The sequence below is a fragment of the Egretta garzetta genome, unplaced genomic scaffold (genome assembly GCF_000687185.1).
Source record: "Egretta garzetta isolate BGI_Z169 unplaced genomic scaffold, ASM68718v1 scaffold320, whole genome shotgun sequence".
In the NCBI taxonomy this organism is placed as follows: domain Eukaryota; kingdom Metazoa; phylum Chordata; class Aves; order Pelecaniformes; family Ardeidae; genus Egretta; species Egretta garzetta.
The window spans coordinates 1,939,026-1,960,893 of record NW_009258260.1 but is presented as its reverse complement, the minus strand read 5'-3'; the positions used below and the strand labels follow the sequence as shown (position 1 = coordinate 1,960,893).

At 40.6% G+C, this 21,868-nt stretch overlaps 1 protein-coding gene across 1 annotated transcript; it reads left to right on the top strand.

The window, feature by feature from the left end:
• The first annotated feature begins 5,649 nt into the window (after positions 1-5,649).
• Positions 5,650-19,456, top strand: LOC104126437 (cilia- and flagella-associated protein 44-like). The gene is made up of 13 exons (XM_009639053.1): positions 5,650-5,728; positions 6,471-6,529; positions 7,494-7,600; positions 8,619-8,781; positions 9,812-9,914; positions 10,237-10,453; positions 12,014-12,128; positions 12,639-12,803; positions 14,038-14,193; positions 14,847-14,894; positions 15,948-16,047; positions 18,177-18,325; positions 18,914-19,456. The coding sequence occupies exons 1-13, from the start codon at positions 5,650-5,652 to the stop codon at positions 19,454-19,456; spliced, it is 2,004 nt and encodes a 667-aa protein (XP_009637348.1).
• Positions 19,457-21,868: the final 2,412 nt, after the last annotated feature.

The window sequence follows — 21,868 nt, the reverse complement described above, 5'->3', positions numbered from 1 at the left end:
CCGGGTAGCCAGCCGGCTCCTCATGCACCTGCGGCTGCCCGCTGCCGGGGCATCTCCTCGCTGCGTTTCCCCTCTACGGGACCCTCCTCGTGGCCGCTCAGGGGCTCCCTTCCCTGCGCTCCCAGAGGAGCTCCAGGTATCCCCTGCCTCCCCCTTTGCTATCCCCCGCCAAACAGCCGGTCACGGGGCGCGTCTGCCTCGACATGGCCTTTTCCGGGTGGAGGGTGGCTTTGGAAGAGCATCAGGCCAAGGCAGTGCTGGGCCTGCACCTCTGTGGAAGGCCGGTGCCATCGCCCTTGGGCGCTGAAGTCTGTGTGGGACCAGGCTTCCTGCACAGGGGCTTTTGGAAAAGAAAAGCCTTTATTCTCATGTAGATGCTTAGCTCAGGAAAAGTGAAACAGGAATGAATGTTCTGCAGCTGAGACGGACCATCCCATAGTTCATTTGAAATGTGGGGCTTGTTGGTTTTGCTTTACCATGTGTGAGGCAGTTAATTTTATTAGCTGTTGCATTGCTGGCAACCTGTGGCACTGTTCTCGTGTTTATGATTTGCCCTTATACTGTAAGTTAATAAGTAACTGTGGTGATGTCACCTGCTCTCTCTTTCTGCTTAATAAAACCCTGGTATCTAACCTTTATTCACAAGGCAGACTTTAAGAGACTTGAAACTTTTGCTTGCATGAGACAGAGCTAGGACATCTGGATCATACAGAGTACTACTTTAGAATCATAGAATTGCTTAGGTTGGAAAAGACCTTTAAGATCATCAAGTCCAGCTGTTAACCTAACACTACCAAGTCCACCACTAAACCATGTCCCTAAGCACCTCGTCTACCCATCTTTCAAATAACCTCCAGGGATGGGGACTCAACCACTGCCCTGGACAGCCCGTTCCAATGCTTGACAACCCTTTCGGTGAAGAAGTTTTTCCTAATAACCAATCTAAACCTCCCCTGATGCAACCTGAGGCCATTTCCTCCTGTCCTATTGCCCGTTACCTTGGAGGAGAGACTGACCCCCACCTTGCTACAACCCCCTTTCCGGCAGTTGTAGAGAGTGATAAGGTCTCCCCTCAGCCTCCTCTTCTCCAAACTAAACAACTCCAGTTCCCTTAGCCCCTCCTCATCAGACTTGTGCTCCAGACCCCTCACCAGCTTTGTTGCTCTTCTCTGGACATGCTCCAGCACCTCAATGTCTGTCTTGTAGTGTGGGGCCCAAAACTGAACACAGTATTCAAGGTGCAGCCTCACCAATGCCAAGTACAGGGGCACAATCACTTTTCCGCTCCCACTGACCACACTGTTTCTGAGAAAAGCCAGGATGCTATTGGCCTTCTTGGCTCATATTCAGCTGCCTGTCAACCAACACCCCCAGGTCCTTTTCTGCCAGGCAGCTTTCCAGCCACTCTTCCCCAAGCCTGTGGTGTTGCATGGGGTTGTTGTGACACAAGTGTAGGATCCAGCACTTGGCCTAGTTGAACCTCATACAATTGGCTGCAGACTGTCCAGATCCCTCTGTAGAGCCTTCCTACTCTCAAGCAGACCAACACTCCCACCCAACTTGGTGTTGGCTGCGTAAAGTTGTAAGGTTGGAAATTAGAGTTATGTTTTATTTTTCCTGTTTTATAGGAAAATATTTTAAATGTGTGCAACATAGCAATAGTGAGGTTCTAAGCAGGAAGAGACAATGGGGCTATAATAAAGATGATGTGTCTAGATCCTGCTTTGTAACTTTATCCTTGCTGTCTCAGTCTCTGACTTGTAAATATTTTATATACTTAATCTTAACTGCTGTGAGAATTGGTATTTCCTGTTATTCTTGCTCTCAAGTCTTCTAGCTATTGTAAGAGGGACAGCAATATGCTCTATTACGAAAAATTATTTCCTTGGAATTTTGGGTTGATTGCCTAAAACTGACTTTTGTTACTAATTTTGTAGTAATCCTGACTGATAACAGACAGCACTGGATAGCTATGCCTGATTTGCACTTGGATATTTTTCTTTGTATATAGAAACACTAAAAGACTTTACATTTTTTTGAATGAAAGTAAGTTTTGTGAAACTCTGCTGCTTGCACTTGTTGTGCTCATCAGCAGCCCAGTAAATTGCTGATGTACACTGACGTGGTCTGAAGGCCAAAAGGAATGCTTAGAGGGTTGTTCAGCGGCATGCTTTTTTCCATCAAGAAATGAAAGACTTAGAAAAAAACTGCTAAGGGGAAGATGAGTTAAACAAGCAGGACTTGGCAGATGGGAAGAAATCCAACACACCCAAAGCAGACCTTGAAGAAGATGCCTCAGCCTGGAACAGATGATTAGTATGTAATTCCTCGTGACAGACACCCCTTATGATAGTCAAACATAGCAGTCATTATTTTAGACCAGTGTTAGCCCTAGGCCAGAAAAATAGCAGAGTGTAGCCTGTAAGGCTCATAGTATGGCACTAAGAGGAGTCAGGATTGGAAGTAATAAAGCAAAATGAAGTCCTGGGACGTACCGAGTTCCTTCACGTGGAATAAAGACAAATAGAGGAATAACACACAAGACAATCTCTCCTGAAGGAAAGAACAAGTGACTTTTTTTCAAAGCCCACCGGTGACCAAAGCTTTTCTACAAAAAATTGCACATTTTGGAGTGAACCAAAAAATGAAATCCTGCAGAAGTAGTGCAGTGTAGAGATGAATTTTTAATCTCTTGCTTATTACTGGTACTAATAGCACTGCAGTTATGTTCTGCAGTAATAGTTCCCTATTTCTACATACCCTAAATTAGTGGACAAAACTGATTATCACGCTTCTGAAGATCTAAAAATTGAGGTGAAATAGGTGATGTCTTTTAAGCACAGATGCACAGTTAATAGTGGGGCAGAGACAGCTTAAAGTAGTAACTGCTACATACGTTCAGTTTCTAAAGTAAATCTGTAGGCTGCATTTTGATAATTATTTAATTTGATGCATTTTATGCAGTTGAAGTGTCAGTCACAGAATTTATGAAGGCAAGCACTGCATTTATGAAGCTTACGCATTTAAACACCTTTTTTTCTGGAAACAGGAAAAATGTAGGATAACAGAATACAGAGAAAGTGGTGTCACCTCAGTGAGTTTGTTTATGTGTTACAAAATAAACGCCCATTTGATGTAATTATCCTTTATTTTGAATAAATGGGACAATTGACTGAGATGAGAAATCTCTTAATGTCCAAATTTACTGAGAGTTTTTGAGAAGCTTCTATATATAAAGGATTCAGTGTGGCAGCAAAATTGCCAAGAAACATCTTACTTTTGAAATAACTGAAATAATATGCCTAAATGAACACATTTCTTCATTCTGAGGTGAGCTGTGGCTTTTGAGAAGATAGGTAAGAGAAAGACAATTTGAAAGAAAATGGAGCTTTGCCGAAATTCGCAGCTTATAGCACTGGCCACTCAAACAAAGAAATCTGAGTTCACTCCTGAGTGGGTTCTTAGAAAGCTAAATGGTGGAACTGATGTGGATTTGTGTAGTATTACAAGTCAATATCTCAAATTACTAGGACTAGGAGAAGAAAATAATACTGTCTTGGTCAGGCATACTGTGTAATTAGGGTTGGGAAAAATGTTTGGTTGCCAGCTTGTTTTTGTTTTCTCACTTCACACCAGTTCTACTTGCCACTATCTATCTCAGTTCTCAGTTTCAAGAGCCTTAATTCTAGCCTATTTAGAAAAACTGTCTCCAAAAAAAATTTACAGGAAAATAAAATCAGCATTCAGAGAGATTCATACCTTGGTCACAGTGAACCTACACAAAAGTCTTCTGGATCAGTCAACACAGAATCTGCAACCAAAGTAGACGTGTTCCCCCCTTGAGCTTCCTCTGAGTGTTTAAATTCAAAATTTGTTTCATTACAGTGCTTGAATGCCATCAGAGTAATATATGCAGTGTACATTGCAATAGCTTTCTTTAACTAGCACCCAGATATCAATGCAGGCGGAAATGTTCGTACCCTCTTTCAGCCTAAAGCATTTTCCAGATATGAATTAATTTATAATGAAAACTATGATAGTCTTAATTTTTAGAAGATAAATGATTGCTAATTAGTTACAATAATTTGAAATTTTATAGCACTTTTCTCTATGGGTATCAAAATACTTTGCTAAGATGGGTAAGTATTATTATCTCATTTTTCATAAGAGATAACTGAGACAGCCAGAGGTGAAATGGCTGATACAAATTGTACACGTCGTTACTAGGTCTGGAATTAGAATTCAGGTCTCTGAACACTCGACTATATACTTATGCAACTGGTCTGTAGCTATTTCTTCAACTTCATAGATATCAGTTCTGTTAGCCCATTAAAACCTCATGAATTTAATTTAAATATATTGAGATATATTGCAGTTGTTTTCTTTTGATTTGTTTTTTGAACTTAAAACTTTCTGCACATCTATTTTAAAGTTTTTTTCAGCACTCCTGAGGGGCAAAAGCTCCTTTTAATTCTTAAATGAAATTATGCAGAAAAGTCAGACTCTGGCATAGACTCAGAACCCCTGGATGAAGATCGAGTAGGGCAGGTTGACTGCATGATGACATGAATGATGTCTACGGTATTTCTTTGCCCTCACTGTCCTTCTGCTGGATGGCATTATGTTTGGACACTGCCTTTCCTGAAATGCCTGAAAAATCTGAGATGCCTCAAAAGATCTTTTCCGAAATGGATTCTGACCCAATGCCAGAAACAGAAAATGCATTTTTAGGCACTTTTTCTTGGTATCAAAGTCACACTTACACATAAGAAGAGATTTGTTTGCATCCTGCCTATATTTTTTATTATGAATATTTAAGTTTCTTTACATTCAACTTCTGAATTTTCTGATTTCTAACAGTATATTATAGCTGCAGTATTTGTACAACATTGCCCCAATGTTTATTTTAAGGTGTTTTATTTGGAAATGGAGACCATGTTTGAAATCAAAAGGTAGAACAAATTTAGAATAAGAGCAATGCTTGTGGTTTTTTGCTTCTTTCAGAGACATTTATATGAATGATCAAGATGTTTGGTTTTTATATGAAAAGAATTGGATCTTTCCCACTCCAGAGGACAATAATAACTAGTGAAATTGTAGCACTCTGAAAACGGTAGTCTGAAAGCTGAAAAATTGCTGGGGGGTATTAGTTAAGCTGTCTAAAGTGTTTTTTTTTTTTTTTTTTAATTGTGTTAATTTTATTGATTCTCTTTCCATGAATATAGAATGTTTTGAAGAAAGTCCTTTTTTCTTAAAGATTCACCTCTTCTCCATTCAAGATATTGGATGATCTCAGAATGTCTATCCCCTGATGTTTTTATGAAGTCCATTAGAAAGGTGGAGGAATAGCCTTGTTGTCTCAAAACCAAATTTTCCCTCAGTATATTAAAGAGAAGCACAAAACATTTAAATCAGTTTTCAGCTTCCCCTGTTATGCAATATTTAGTCTTTCTATAGCAATGTACACAGAGCCTGGAGTTCTAAAACCTGGACCAATGAATTCACCCTACAAATTAGGACATACCTTTGCGTTATCTGTATTTGTAGTGTACAGGCAGAACACAAATACTTTCTTTGGGAACCTCAAAGCATTTGATGAAGGCAAAAATACTAAAAAGTTCCTCTTCACCACCATCAGGTAAAGAGGACATGACATCTTCTCCAAGGGAACAGGAGGGAATCGATGAGCAGCCAGCAGAAGGTGCACCGGCAGATCACAGTGGTGTCCGTGAGTATTTCCTGCTGTTATATAGTGATTTCAATACTGAACCTACAGTAGCTTCTGGCTTCTCCTACCACTTACCCACTCCTTACTAGTATGTGTTCATCTTCAGTTGCTGCTCTTGGTATTGCCAAATTTCATTTTGACTCTGGTCAAAGATGACCCCTACCAGGAAAGTTCTGGGCTGACCACTGTGTCTGCAGTTTCTGCTGTCCCTCAGCTCACAAAGTCTCTCCCCTGAAACTATTTGCTGCTTAAACCTGTCTCTGTAGCTAGTACTGCATTAATTCCGCCAGTCTCTTTCAGTCAGAGACCTGTATTTCTATTTTTAACAGTTTTCATCTTGAAATCCCTGTCCAGTGTCTATTTCAGATGTTCTGCATGTCAACTAACACACTAGATGTAGGTAACATGGATAACAAAATCCACTAGTGAGTCTCGTGTGGAACTTTGGAAGGATTTTGGATGCTTATATTGGCGCATTACTTTCGGCATTTGTTTGATCTTCCTATTATACCTTTTTCCTGTTACAGGATGTGTTTCTTTCCTTCCCCTAAGTTTTAAAATATGGGTTTTTTTAAAGCAATCTTCTCCCTATGCTTAGTGCTAAACAGCAGGAAGTCCACTTGTGGGCAGAAGGGATTCTTTTTACTACTACAGAACTATATATTTATTTAACATGGCATGTATGAGCAAATTGGTCAAAGGAATTCATACCTAAGAAAGTAATCCCAATTGTCCTTTGCAGAAGAAAGCAAAACTAGTCTTCCAAAGGAATCACCAACTGCAGAGGAACAGGAGGAAGAAGTGGAACAAGTGGAATCAGACACTGAGGGCATTGGTGAGTACTGCTTTCCACTGAGGAGATGTTGTCACGACCTTAAAAATCATACTACTTTCTAGTTTTCATTTCTTCACTGTTATTGTTATGAACAGCGTCTCAGACCAACACCATCAAGTTACAGTTATTAAGTTTCTCTGCTCCCTTTCAGTTTGCACTTTATATTGGTCTTTCCCATGGCTGGTCTCTGACCCCTTTGTTGGTTGTTTTTCATAGAACACCTAGGAGAGAAAAAAAAATCAAGACAGATGAAATAGGTAATGGGGATTTGATCAGAGGTAGCACACTGAAAAGTGCTATTAACAAATGCTTATGACTAGTTGGAAGTCAAGTTGACAGTATTCTGCATTGCAGTCCAGCGAAGAACTACATGGGGTCACACATTACTGGTATGCCTTTTCGAGGACAGTGGTGTCTTGTGGTGGTCTGTTGTATGTGTTTTTGCTAATTGTTTTGTATAATCATGTGTGTTCAAAAGCTACTGAACAAAGACACTGTATTTGGTTTCTAGAGCTGAGGACTAAACACCAAGCAAAGCTGAACTGAATTACTTTGGTAGGTCTTGAGTTTTGAAATCATTGTTTTTAAAACACTCAAAATTTTTCTTCTTTAAATTCTTCAGTTTTGAATATTCACAGTAAAGTTTTTAAAAGCCTGAGGGAGCACTTGTTACAGACTGTTCCAGGACAAGTTGTTACTAAGACATGGTACCCCTGTTTGAGCTATGGAGTGCCTATTGCTCTGTTGAAGGAGGCAAAGGAATGTGTGAATCCTTCCCTTTTGCAGTTAGGTGCAAATATCAGCAAGGAGCCTAGAATTTATGGTGAATATAAATTTCCTTTATGTTCCCGCTTCTGAAATGCAGGAGGCAATTCTGAAGAGCAACATAATAGTGAAGTACCCTTGGAGGCACAAAAAAGGCCTGAGAAGGTGGAAAAGAAAATCTCCGAAACTTTCTTCTATAACTATGAAAATATATATTCACAGCCTTTTGTCACTGAAGACTCTGGGATACCAATTAACCTTCTTACTCTTAAGTATCCTTTCTGTTGAGGCTGTGCAAATTTAAAGCTGAGGATATTTAGTGTATGTTCTTAAAATTATACTTGTCTAATTTGGAGTATCCTATGTGGCATTAGTGGGATGCCTTTGGTTGAGACACAGATAAGGATCCTGGCAAGTTATGGTTCTGTGTGAATTTAATCTTAAATGTTGTCTTGACCTCATAAACATTTCTTATCAGGCATATTTCTTATTGTTATAAGTACTCTTGCAGAACTAGATCATGGCCAAGTTAATGCAGCCAGGAAGAAGACTAGTTTAAGAATAAACCCTGCAAAGCTTTCCCTTTCTGTGTAGCAACACTGGTGTTCCCCAAGAATCTGGAGGGGAGGGAAGGAGAAGAGCAGCTGTGTACCTCATACTTCCTCACAGAACTGCTAAGGGAGAAGTGGGGAAGAAACCAGGTGGATTTGTAGCCTGGTAACTGGTAGAATGAAGGAAGTGATGTCCATCAATTAAGAGCTGCAAGAAGTCCTTTGCTAGGTATGGTCAAGTAGAATACGATATGTGACTTTCACAAGTGCTGGTGGTTTTCTCTGCAGACACAGTCAAGTTGCTGTTGAAGACTGGATTTTCCCTTCTCTGCATCTCCGTGTAAACTTTTAAGAAGTGAGCTTCTTCCTTGGTATAGAACAGTTCCTAGTAATCTGATGCATCTCTCTTACTTTTTTTTTTTTTTTAAAAAACACCAATAGAATGTGAATTCCTTGCAGTCCCAAAGGATCCCACAGAGGCAAAAGGCGTGCACTGTAGTGGAGATGAAAGGATGCAATATGAACTTTAGAAGATCTTCACTTGTGCCTTCCCCTCAGTTATAGAGGCTTGTTATATTTTACCTTCACTGTGTACTGAACAAAACTATCCCCTACCAGCAGGCTTTTAGTCACCAGATTCAGTATTCCCATTTGATTTTTTGTTTAAGTGTTCCTATCCACTTAGTAAACCTTTCTAGAAAGCAAATTTCAAGTCTTTTCCTTATTGAACTGTTCTCAGACATTCTTTTGGATATGACTGCACCAGAAGTGTAAACCTGCTGCCGATGGATAGCCAAACACTGTTGTATATAGCAGGCAACCAAGTGGTGCTCCTGGACCTGAAAACAAAATCTCAAAGTTATCTCCGGAGCAGCAGTGGTGGTGGAATTGGATTTATCGTGGTATGCATTTTGTTTCATGTTTTAGGATATTAGTCACTTTCTAGAAGCAAAATGTTCACTTGGTTACCTGATGGGAGGTTTCTACAGCTGCACATGCATATATGTAAGAAAGTATGGTATTGATTAGGGGGATGTGTGGACCATGCAGTGTGGGCTACTCAGCCTGCCAACATAATTGGCAGAGGACAAATATCTGCATACATAAACCCCAGGCTTGGATACCTTAAAGGACTGACAGGTGCCAGGTGAGATTAATTTTTAGAGCTATTACATTCTTATTTAAATATTTTGGCTCATATCAACTTTTTTTTTTTTTTTTGGAACACTCCTCTCTTCTAGTCACAGCTGATATTACTATAGTGTTTTGCCTGCAGTTAAAATTTAGAAAATCAAGTTCCTAGATAAATGAAGACCAAAAGTATCTTGTTTCACTATGGTAAGCTCCTACCAAGAGCTTGGACCCTCAAATGCTTCCTCTGGATTTGAAGCACCTTACCCTGTGAAGGGCTCTGCCATCTATCAGTTGTATTCTGCATGAGCAAGGCTTTCAGAGTACCAGCCTCAGACTGTTCTGCTACATTGTAAGCAGCCTTTTCTGGGCAATCATGGTACATCTTTACATCTTCAGAAAAATGTCATTCAGGATGGCTCTTCTGCAGCTGTCTGCTGAAGTAGATGGCTGCTGACACATGCTGTTCATGGAAAGATCAGCTAGTGGGTTAAGCGAGGCAGGAATAGTAAAAGAATGCATGATAAAGCAAATTATTTCACAGTTTGTCATGGTTCTGCGTTATATGTGCAGTATGCCATTTTGTGTGCATAATGCTTTTACCATTTTGTGTGCACAGTAGCTTCATTCTGATATGGAGCAATAGATTGGCAATTGTTTAGAATAAACTCACAGAAAAAGGCAACCTAGTGTTTATGGCAATATCTTTTGACTAATGAGTGAGTAAATACAACTCAATAACTAGCAGGGTAGAGACAAAGGTGTCATTACAGCATGCAACAGGACTTTTGCTTTTTCAAGGCACACCCTACTAAGCAGTACTTTGCAGTAGGAGAAAAAGGAAAGAAGCCAAACATCATAATCTACGATTATCCTTCACTGAGGCCCTACAGAATACTGCAAGGTAGTGTAAAAATTTCTATTTTCATTTTACACAAATGGGCCAGTGTTTATAGATCCCAGTAGATGGAATAGTGGGGCACTTTAGAAGTTTAGAAAGAAATACAACCTTTTGTTCCTTCACAGCAAAATAGAGAACACTGATTTCAAGCTTTTTCATTATTGCATGGGAGGAAAATTTTATTTAGTAGAAATAGCCAACTGGGAGCCATTGCCTAGTGAAATAAATAATTGCAGTGAAAGTTGAGGTCCTTCTAAGTAGATTTTCCTATTGTTTCTTCCTCTCTTCCACGTGTGCTTGTATTTGGGCTTGTATGTTTCTTCAGGTGGAACAGAGGAAGCCTATGTTTTTGGTGATTTCAACCATGCTGGCACTTTGCTGGCCAGTGTTGGGGGCAGCCCTGACTACATGCTGACTATCTGGGACTGGAAACAAGAAAAGATTGTGCTGAGGTCAAAAGCTTTTTCACAGGATGTTTACAAGGTCACATTTTCTGCTGATAATGAAGAGCAACTAACTACATCTGGAACAGGACACATCAGGTAGGTTTACTGATTAGGATTAATACATATCACCTATAAAGTGACGTAGGAGATAGCTAATAGGAATGTATCATTAGCAAACATGGACCAATGAAGAATGCTATTTTACCTGGCCATTACAGTTACAAAAATGAGAAAGTTCAAGTCCTTCAGCCAGTCACCCAAGTCTTTTAACACCGTGGCTGTGCAAAAAGAATGATGCTTGATGTTGAATGTCAGTACTACTGGCTCCATTCTTGTAATTTCAACAAGCACTGGGGAGAATTAATAAAAAATATTTATATATACATGTTTTCTAGCCGGTAACATAGCATATATGCCTATGTGTCCTCTGGGCTTTCTACTTTTGTTTTCTTGAACTCATCTGCTGTTTGGGCAGCCACTAGAACTGGTTGCCAAGTCATGGATCATAAAACCTCTGATTCCACCAAATGCCTGCAAGGAAGCATTACAAAATATATGCTTCCATACACTCCTGTATCTGGTAAGTTCATAGATCCTTTTGTAATACACCCCCCCCCACACACACACCCACCCCACCCCACCATCAACTTTAAACTCTTTGGGACAGGGACTAGTTATGTTTATCCAATGTTCAATATTAATAGAGCAGAGACTTAAGATATGACTTGGATGCTATTGTGATAGAAATTGTACCTTTAAAATTAGAACATATCTAAAGTTTCTTTGAATTTGAACAGAGGAATCAGATCAAAATCTGAGATTTCCTCTATAGTTTGCTTGCAAGGTGGGTCTGAAATAGCAAATGGCTTATTTAGACCCAGAACAAGTGTGGTTTAGAATACATTATTTATGGAAATCTGACAAAACAAAATCTCTTGCAAACTTTATTTTGAGCGAAAACACTATGAATAAACTCTGACATGGCTTTTATAACATGATAAACATGTTTCACCCAAATGTGGTCTCAAATTCCAATTTCCAACACGTCTTAAATGTAATGTCTCCTGCACACACAGTGAACCATCCCTAATTGCAGTAGATGTTAATTTTTCTGTAACGCAGTAATTTAAAGTTATGTTTCATACTGCTAAAAATATAATGATGAAATAGAAATAGCTATGAAGATCTAGGATAAAACCTTTGGCTCAGTGCAATTTTATACTCAAGCTCAAGACCATGGGGGCACTTGGATGAAATTTGGTGAAGATCTTAGTCCCTTGGATTTACAAAGTTGAGCGTCATACACTGCAGACAGCAAGAGTAAAATAGGTGTCCCTAACTGTGTATTGGTTGTAGCTGGAAAGATGTAGCTATGCATTTTACACTTACTAATTTTAAATAGTAGTTTAATCTTTATTTTGCCCATTCCAGATTCTTTTCCTACTTTTTTCGTAGGGGTAGTATAGGGAAATGTTTGGGTAGTTACAAAGCTTTATCTCATTTTAAAAAGAAAAACCCAAGGTCTGCAGTGAAAAAGAGTAATAAATGAACAGCCCTACTTCAGAGGCATCCCTGGTAACGTTACAATGCCTGAGAGGGACTGAAGAGTGTGTTTAGGAAATCTTGTATCAGAGAGGGATTTTTTTCTATACTCAGGTTCTGGAAGATGGCTCTCACATTCACTGGTCTCAAGTTACAAGGAGCTTTGGGCAGATTTGGAAAAACAGCAGTGACTGACATTATAGGTTATGTGGAGCTGCCTGATGGGAAGGTAAGTAAGAAAAAGTTTAATTGATTTTATGTTCCCTCTCAGGTTTTGATATAAGGTCCACTGAGTAAATTGGAGAGTTACTATTTGCTTCAAAGTGATTTGGATTAGAACCTCAATGCACTGCTCTGATAAGCTAATATTGACATTAATTTGCCAAAAACCTGGCTTGCTTTGTAATAATTGAAAAGTACAGTTCGTATTGTAATTCTCAGACAAAAGACCTCAGTTGGCTTAGAGCTGAGGCTCCTCTAATGGGGTAGTGAAAACGTTAGTGTAAAAAAATACAAAGCCTGTTAGCCCTGGTCTCTAACCATTTCAGTGCATGTAAATTATGTCACATTGCTAAACAGTTGAATCTTTTCACACTTTACTCCTCTTGCAAATACCTGTACATTGCTGTCAATGTAATGCTTTCACAGAAAGAAGCCACAGATGTTAGCCAGATTCTTGCTAAGATTTCTGCATGGTTAAGTGGAGGTGCTTATGTGCTTCTCTCAATTTGTGTTGAAGGTTATCTCAGGGACTGAGTGGGGCAACTTGCTGCTTTGGGAAGGGGGCCTCATTAAAGTAGAGCTCTGTCGAGCTGGACACAAGCCCTGTCACAGTGGCCCTGTCAGCCAGTTAGTTCTGGATGAAGGAGAACTTGTCACTGTTGGAAAAGATGGCTTCATTCGGGTGAGTTTTAATACTGCTCTGCCTTTAGGTGTCCAAATTTGTGGTCAGCAGGTAAATGTTACACATTTTCTTTACTATGGTTTATTTATGGAGGTAATTTTCCAGTGCAGTTGCTTTCTGAGAATGAATTTTTAAAAAAACAGAATAAGAGCACATCTCCACATTGTATATTTTTGAATCCGATAGTGTTCACACAATGTTCTCTGTTTAATACTAGTAATTAAATCACCTTTTACTCTAGTAAATCAAAACAATTTACAGTGATTCTTTAAAAGTTTTGTTCTTTCCTACACCCCAATATTTTTTTTATGTGTAGTTTTGGTTAATCTTTATAATTTTCAGGCCTATTAATACATTTGGTGTTATTCCAAAGGATAAACTATGGCAATATTTGAAATTAATTTTCTGAATATTTGAAAGCTCAGATTATTAATGTTAAAATGACATAGAAATTACCTAGCATCTGAGAGATATATATGCTGAAATAGAGGAACAATTAAAAGAAAAAGCATCCTGAAGTTAACATATAATTCTATAAATTAAGGTTAAAAATTTTTTTTTAACCATACCACCAGTTTCTGATCTCACCTGTCAGTTATCAAAGATTCTGCAATCCTGTTTACCTGGTCTTTGAAGGAAGACACTGTGTCTTCTGCTGATGTGTGAAAGACCCAGACAATCAATGGGAAGCTGACTGTTAAAGGCAGCAGAGGGTTTCAGACACCCTGGGGGTTTTGTTGTTGTTTGTTTTATAAATTGATATTATCCTATGAGGAAAATTCACTTGGTTATAAGGGTTCCAGCTGATGTCATGTCCTTACCCCACAGAGCAGAACATGGATCTGTTAGATTTCCCATTCTTTCTTCTGTGCTGCCTCAGCATGAGCAGTGCTGAGAGCAGGCAGATATCATCTACTCTCTATAGTTTTGAGGCTGCCATGTACAGCTTTGCTAGTGCCAGGGCTGAATTTAGGCTACTGTTGTTTTAGAATTGGACACAGAATTTTTACATGTAGTTTGCATTGCACCCAAATGTATCAGATAGTAGTTGCTGATTGTCACTGCTCTAGGTCACAGTCAAAGCAAGGAGGCAGATATGACAGATTTCATACTCTACCTGTAGAATCTACACTCCCCTGGTTTCTTATAATTTTGAATTTCCATATTAACAGTGTATAAAAACATAACCTGGCCTTATAAACCCCCCCTTTTTTATGCTTCCAACTCCATGAAGGTGTGGAACTTTGAGACAATAGATGCTGCTGATTCTGTGGATGACACAGGGTTACTGGAGGTGGAGCCTATGAATGAACTTCATGTTGGCAGAAATGTCAGTCTAAATTTCATGTCAAAAGTTCATGACTGTGGACAGCCCGTTTGGTACGCTCAGGTAAGATACACTCAAGTACATACATCTCTGTGGAGAAACACAGAAAGAAGGAGGTGACATTAAGTAACAGCAGGAGTCTATTACAAGTCAGTGCATTTCTTTTTTGTAGTATTCAATCTCCTTCTGTGTGTATATATATATATATGTATATGATCATCTTCTTTCAAACACTGGAGCAGACTTGCTAGAGAGGTGGTTTATGTCCCAAGTCCGTCAGTGTCTAAGAAGCATTTGGACAATGCCCTTAATAACATGCTTTAACTTCTGGTCAGCCCTGAAGTGGTCAGGCAGTTGGACTAGATGATCATTGTAGGTCCCTTCCAACTGAACTGAACTACTCTATGCTATGCTATGCTATTCTATATTTTTAGTGTATAATAACTACACACTAGTTACTAGAGTCTCACCAGTATGAGGCTCTGGCTTTCAGAGCCAGAACTGCATTAGAATAGGAGAATGTCAAAAGGTATTGTCCAAGTTCTGTTATCCTGGACTGATTGGTAGGACTGATAGGATCAACATCACCATATTCAGTCATTTCAGTTTCACAATGATAATCATTAAGGAATTTTTAAGGAGTCATTGTGGGCAGTTTTATTTCCAAATTGAGTTTGAAAATATTCAAGTTACATGTTTTGTTTTTTCTTCTTCAGGATACCAATGGAGCAATCTGGAAGCTGGATTTGACTTTTTCAAATATGGTAAGTTTGTTTTCTTTTTCTTTCTTCTCATTTCTTCAATTCCTTTGCAATAACTTCCTTTATTGAAGTTTGTGCTTTATGAAGCTGCACAGTTGAAAATTTTAGCATTGAAACAGATTTATATTTTTTCTTAAACATTTATTTTCATAATGTTATGGATTATAATGACTATGCAGGATTATAAAAAATAATTTGATTTTTGATTCCTGAAATTTTGGCTGGCAAATTCAAGTTACCTTAATAGAGTTTTGTCATAAACTGGTAATAAAAGTTGTATGGATGCAGGAAATGAGTTCAAGGAGTATTGATATGTCCTATCTAGAGCGGTGTTTGAAACAATCCTTACTGTCATCTCTAAATGACATAAAGAACTAGGAAAAACAAGGAGAAGATGAAATGCACTTCACGTGTTTTGTCCTACTGGTTACTAGTGTTACTGCTGGAGATGTTTTTGATGGAGAAATAGACGACACAGTTAAAATGGTAGCATTTAATTTTTGCTCCCAAACATATTAAAGTAAATGGGAACAATCCCTTTGAGTGGAATAAAGTTCTGTGGCAGCACGTAAAATTTTGTTCCAAGAATTTGATGGTAAATAAAAGATGGCCAAAGCTTACTATAAAAACTAATGTAAAAAATATATAGAGGAAAAAACTGGAATTCCTTGGATGATGAAATAATCTCCCAGGCAGCCTAAATCCTAGGCGTGAGAGCACTTTCTTTGCCTTCAGAGCAACAATGGTTTGTTAAAAATATTAATTCCAAGCCTGAATCCACTTAATGAAAGGCATTCCCCTTTATTTTCACATAGAAAATGATGGAATTTTAAATGAACTTAGTGTTCCTACACTAATTTTGCTTTAATTCTTCCTATGAAAATTTAAATTAAAAAAAAAGGAATTGCATATAGGTACCTCATGCATGCCAAATTTTGTTCACACAAACAGCACCTGTCTAGATTTTTCAGGTTCACTGTAGGTATGGCTGGTAATACTTTGTAAGCGCAGTTCCAGCATGTAACAGAATTTCTGTTCTTCTGTTTTGCACTGCAGAGCCGTGATCCAGAGTGCCTATATACCTTTCACTCTGGAAGAATTGAAGCCATGAGTGTCTCTCCCATTACTTACCTTCTGGCCACCACCGCTCTTGACCGTAAGTACACTATTCCTTTCTTCTCATACCACCGTAATTGTTGTTTTTGAAGAGCAATGATGCTTGATTTGGAACTATTCTGCTTTGAACTGAAGTTGTGTATTTGCTCTTGAAAAGTTCAAAAGTCACTTCACAGACAATTGTTATTCCTGGGCTCAGTTCTTTAATAGTTAAGACAAATCATTTATGTTTTGAAATAATATATTAATGCTGTATCACCTGGGATTTTAACAAGAGAATTTTTTAATGGGAAGCTTTGCAAATACTATTCATTCTGAGGTAATGGCTGAAAAGATGAGACATTTGGTTTGAATAACAGCACTTGTATTCAAGGCTCTGGATTGATAAGTGTTGGGATCTTTGTTTTGTAAGGAGTTACGTACATCTCCAGTATTGTGTGAGTCACTGTGACTATTAGTATTCGTGTCTTTCTTTGAAAATGCAATAGCTATCATGCTCTCAACAACAGCTAACATATAATTACAGACATATTTCTTTAACTGTCCTGGTTTTGGCTGAGACAGAGTTAATTTTTTTTTCCTAGTAGCTGGTATAGTGCTGTGGTTTGGATTTAGCATGAGAATAAAGCTGATAACACACTGATGTAGTTATTGCTAAGTAGTGCTTACACCAGTCAAGGACTTTTCAGCTTCCTATGCGCTGCCAGTGAAAAGCTGGGAAAGGGACACAGCCAGGACAGCTGATCCCAACTGGCCAAAAGGGTATTCAATGCCATACGAGGTCATGCTCAGTATATAAACTGGGGGAAAGCTGGCTGGGGGGTCAGTGACTGCTGCTCGGGAGCTGGCAGAGCATTGTTTGGCAGGTGGTGAGCAATTGCATTGTGCATCATTTATTTTGTATATCCTTTTGTCATTATTATTATTATTATTATTATTATTATTATTATTTATTTCCCCTTCCTTTTCTGTCCTATTAAACTGTCTTTATCTCAACCCTCGAATTTTACTTTTTTTTCCCCTGATTCTCTCCCCCATCCCACTGTGGGGTTGGGAGTGAGCGAATGGCTGTGTGGTGTTTAGCTGCTTGCCGGATTAAACCACAACAGTCCTTTTTGGTGCTCAATGTGGAGAATGAAGGGTTGAGCTAACAACTGATTTGACCAGAGTGTGTTAAAACAAATATGTTGTAATCACTCATTATATTAGTTTAATAGTCACTGGTCACAATGGTGATTTATTTGCTCTCAGAGTCGTCGTGCTTTTTCTCAGAGTTGTGTTATGTAACGTCTTAAAGGTCTTTTTCAATCTAAATGATTCTATGATTCTATCTTACTTGCCGTATGCACTCCCTGTGGTGCTGTTTATCACCACTGGGAGCTGGATTAAAGTTACTGCTTTGCTGTACTGTGTAATACTGGCTTATGGTATGATAAAATTATTGGTTGTGAGATTGTACTCATCACTGCCATCATCCCTGTACTTCGGGAGCCATCTCTTGGAAACTATTAATAATTACACTCTTCACCTTTTCTCCTAGAGAGCTAATATATGGGAGGAGACAAGAGGGGACACTTTCCCCTGCTTCTTCACCTTTCCTTTCTCCTTCAGGCTACTTACAACAGCTCTTGAGAATTTTGAATATCCTTGGGATGTTCAAATCATCATGTTCCTGTTTCTAGGTCTCCTGAATGTGGCTCAGGTCTTGTTTAGGGTTAAACAACTTTAAGAAATTTAAGAATACCCCCATGACAAGCACTGCAGCTACTCCAACCCCCATGACAGGCAATGTAGCTGAACCAGAAAACCAACCCGTGCCGGTATCAGTTGCCCCTATACACAAGAAAATCAGCCCTTTTATGAAGGAATGAAGATGAGACAGGGCCATCATGAGAACAGGAGGAGAAAGAGGCAAAACCCATAAATCAGATGGTAACCACCCAATCCCTAATCCTAAATAAGCTGTGAGATATGCAAAAAGATTTCAGTCATTGACTGGGCCAGCACATTGTCACCTGGCTGCTCCAATCTGGGATAATGGGGCCAATAGCCTGGAATTAGAGGGTAGGGAAGCCAAACAGCTGGGATCCCTTTCTAGGGAAGGGGACGTTGACAAAGCAATTGGAACAGGGAAACAATACCTCAGTCTTTGGAGATTACTTCTGTCAGGCGTGAAGGAAAGGATGTTCAGGTGTTCGAGGAAGATGTTATATGTCACCCAGGCCAAGTGGGTGGCTACCCTGTGGTTTTACCTGTGTGACCACAGAGAGGACATGAGGAGGTGGGATGGAACATCTACCTCGACCCTAGAGGCACAGGTATGTGAGTTGCAAGGAAAAACAATCACAAAAGGGGGTCCTTCCAGGAAAATTGCTGCTCCAGTTTCCAGTGAGCATTTCCCCAGACAGAGTAAAAGCACTGATTTTACTTCCAGTCTTAATAAAAGGACTTTTGATTTACATTTGCAAGAAGTGAGTAACGAATAGTATGACCAGGACTAGAGTGGTCCTGCCTCCAGCCAGGTGGAAGAGGGGACAACAGGTTTATTGGACATTATACCCACGGGAGTATAAGGCTCTAGTGGACACCGGTGCACAGCGTACCCTAATGCCATCAAGATGTACAGGGGCAGAACCCATCTGGATTTCTGGAGTGACAGGGGGATCCCAACTGTATTGGAAGCTAAAAGTGAGCCTAACCAGGACTGAGTGGCAAAAGCACCCTGTTGTGACTGGCCCAGAGGCTTCATGCATCCTTGGAATAGACTGCCTCAGGAGAGGGTATTTCAAGGACCCAAAAGGGTATCAGTGGGCTTTTGGTATAACTGCCTTGGAGACTGAGGAAATGAAGCAGCTGTCCACCTTGCCTGGTCTCTCACAGGACCCTTCTGTTGTGGGGTTGCTTAGGGTCGAAGAACATCAGGTGCCAATCACTACCACAACGATGCACTGGTGGCAATATCGCACCAACCGAGACTCCCTGATCCCATCCATAAGCTGATTCATCAACTGGAGAGCCAAGAAGTGATCAGCAAGACTTGCTCACCCTTTAAGAGTCCCATAAGGCCAGTGCAAAAGTCTAACGAAGAGTGGAGACTGACAGTAGACTATCGTGGCCTGAATGAAGTCACGTCGCCACTGAGTGCTGCCGTGCCAGACATACTAGAACTTCAATACGAACTGGAGTCAAAGGCAGCCAAGTGGTATGCCACAACTGACATCGCTAATGCGTTTTTCTCAATCCCTTTGGCTGCGGAGTGCAGGCCACAGTTTGCTTTCACTTGGAGGGGTGTCCAGTATGCCTGGAATCAACTGCCCCGGGGGTGGAAACACAGCCCTACCATTTGCCATGACCGTTCCAGACTGCACTGGAACAGGGTGAAGCTCTGGAACACCTGCAATACATTGATGACATCATCGTGTGGGACAACAGAGCAGAGAGGCTTTTGAGAAAGGGAGGAAAATAGTCCAAATCCTTCTGAAAGCCGGTTTTGCCATAAAACAAAGTAAGGTCAAGGGACCCACATGGGAGATCTGGTTTTTAGGAATAAAATGGCAAGATGGATGTCATTAGATCCCAAATGGATGTGATCAACAGATTAACAGCTGTGTCCCCACCAACCAGCAAAAAGGAAGCACAACCTTTCTTAGGCGTGGTGTGTTTTTGGAGAATGCATATTCCAAATGACAGTCTGATCATAAGCCTTCTCTATCAAGTGACCCAGGAGAAGAACAGTTTCAAATAGGGCCCTGAGCAACAGCAAGCCTTTGAACAAACTAAACAGGAGAGAGTTCATGCAGTAGCCCTTGGGACAGTCTGGGCAGGACAAGATGTAAAAAATGTGCTCTACACTGCAGCCGAGGAGAAGGGCCCTACCTGGAGCCTCTGGCAGAAAGCACCAGGGGAGACTGAGGTCAACCCCTAGGGTCTAGGGTTTTGGAGTCAGGGATACAGAGGATCTGAGGCCCATTACACTCCACTGAGAAAGAGATATTGGCAGCATGTGAAGGGGTTCAGGCTGCTTTGGAAGTGGTTGGTACTGAAGGAGGTACGGCTCCTCTTGGCACACTGACTGCTGGCACTGGGCTGGGTGTTCAAAGGGAGGGTCCCCTCTACACATCATGCAACTGATGCTACATGGAGTACGTGGGTCACACTGATCACACAAAGGCCTCCAATACGAAGCCCCAGTTGCCCAGGAATCTTGGAAGTGATCATGGACTAGCCAGAAGGCAAAGATTTTGGAATATCATGGAGGAGGAGGAGGTGGTGCATGCCAAAGAGGCCCCACTGCATAACAAACTATCATAAAATGAGAAGCAATATGTCCTGTTCATTGATGGGTCCTGTCATCTTGTGGGAAAGCATTGGAGGTGGAAGGCTGCTGAATGGAGTCCTATACAATAAGTTGCAGAAACTGGTGAAGGAGAAGGTGAATCAAGTCAGTCTACAGATGTGAAAGCCATCCAGCTGGCTTCAGGTATTGCTGAACAAGAAAAGTGTCCAGTGCTCTATCTCTGTACTGACTCATGGATAGTGGCAAAAGCCCTGTGGGGCTAGGTGCAGCAATGCAAGCCGAACAACTGGCAGTGCAGAGGCAAACCCACCTGGGCTGCTGCACTGTGGCAAGATATTGCTGCCCAGGTAGAAAATCTGATTGTAAAAGTACAGGTCACGTATCCAGTAGTTGGGCCACTGAAGAACATCAAAACAACCAGCAGGTGGACCGGGCTGCTAAGATTGAAGTGGCTCAGGTGGATCTGGACTGGCAACATAAGGGTGAATTATTTATAGCTCAGTGGGCCCATGACACCTCAGGCCATCAAGGAAGAGATGCAACATAACATGGGCTCATTATCGAGGAGTGTACTTGACCATGGGTGCCATTACACAGGTTATCCATAAATGCAAAACACGTGCTGTGCTGCAATCAAGCAAGCCAAGTGGTTAAAGCCTCTTTGGTATGGAGGACAATGGCTGAAATATAAATATGGGGAGGCCTGGCAGATCGATTATATCCCACTCCCACAAACGTGCCAAGGCAAGCGCCATGTGCTTACAATGGTGGAAGCAATCACTAGATGGCTGGAAACTGTGCCCCGTGCCACTGCCTGGAACACTATCCTGGGCCTTGAAAAGCAAGTGCTATGGTGACATGGCACCCCAGAATGAATTGAGTCAGAAAATGGGACTCATTTCCGAAACAACTTCATAGACACCTGTGCCAAAGAACACGGCCTTGAGTGGGTGTATCACATCCCCTATCGTGCACCAGCCTCCGGGAAAATCGAATGGTACAATGGACTGTTAAAGACTACACTGAGAGCAACGGGTGCTGGGACACTCAAACATTGGGATACACATTGAGCCAAAGCCACCTGGTTAGTCAACACTAGGGGATCTGCCAATTGGGCTGGCCCTGCCCAGTCAAAACTTTTACATACCGTAGAAGGAGATAAAAGTCCCTATAGTGCATGTAAAAAATATGCTGGAGAAGGCAGTCTGGGTTATTCCTGTCTAAGGCAAAGACAAACCCATTTGTGGGATTGCTTTTGCTCAGGGACCTGGGTGCACTTGGTGGTGATGTGTGAGGCTGGGCATCAGTTGGCGGGTGGTGAGCAATTACATTGTGCATCACTTACTTTGTATATTCTTTTACCATTATTATTATTATTATTTTCCTTTCCTTTTCTGTCCCATTAAACTGCCTTTATCTCAACCCATGAATCTTACTTTTTTTCCCTCTCCCCAATTCTCTCCCTCATCCCACTGCGGGGGGTGGAGTGAGCAAACGGCTGTGTGGTGTTTAGCTGCCTGCTGGGTTAAACCATGACAGTGGGTTGTGACTGAGTAAAATACAT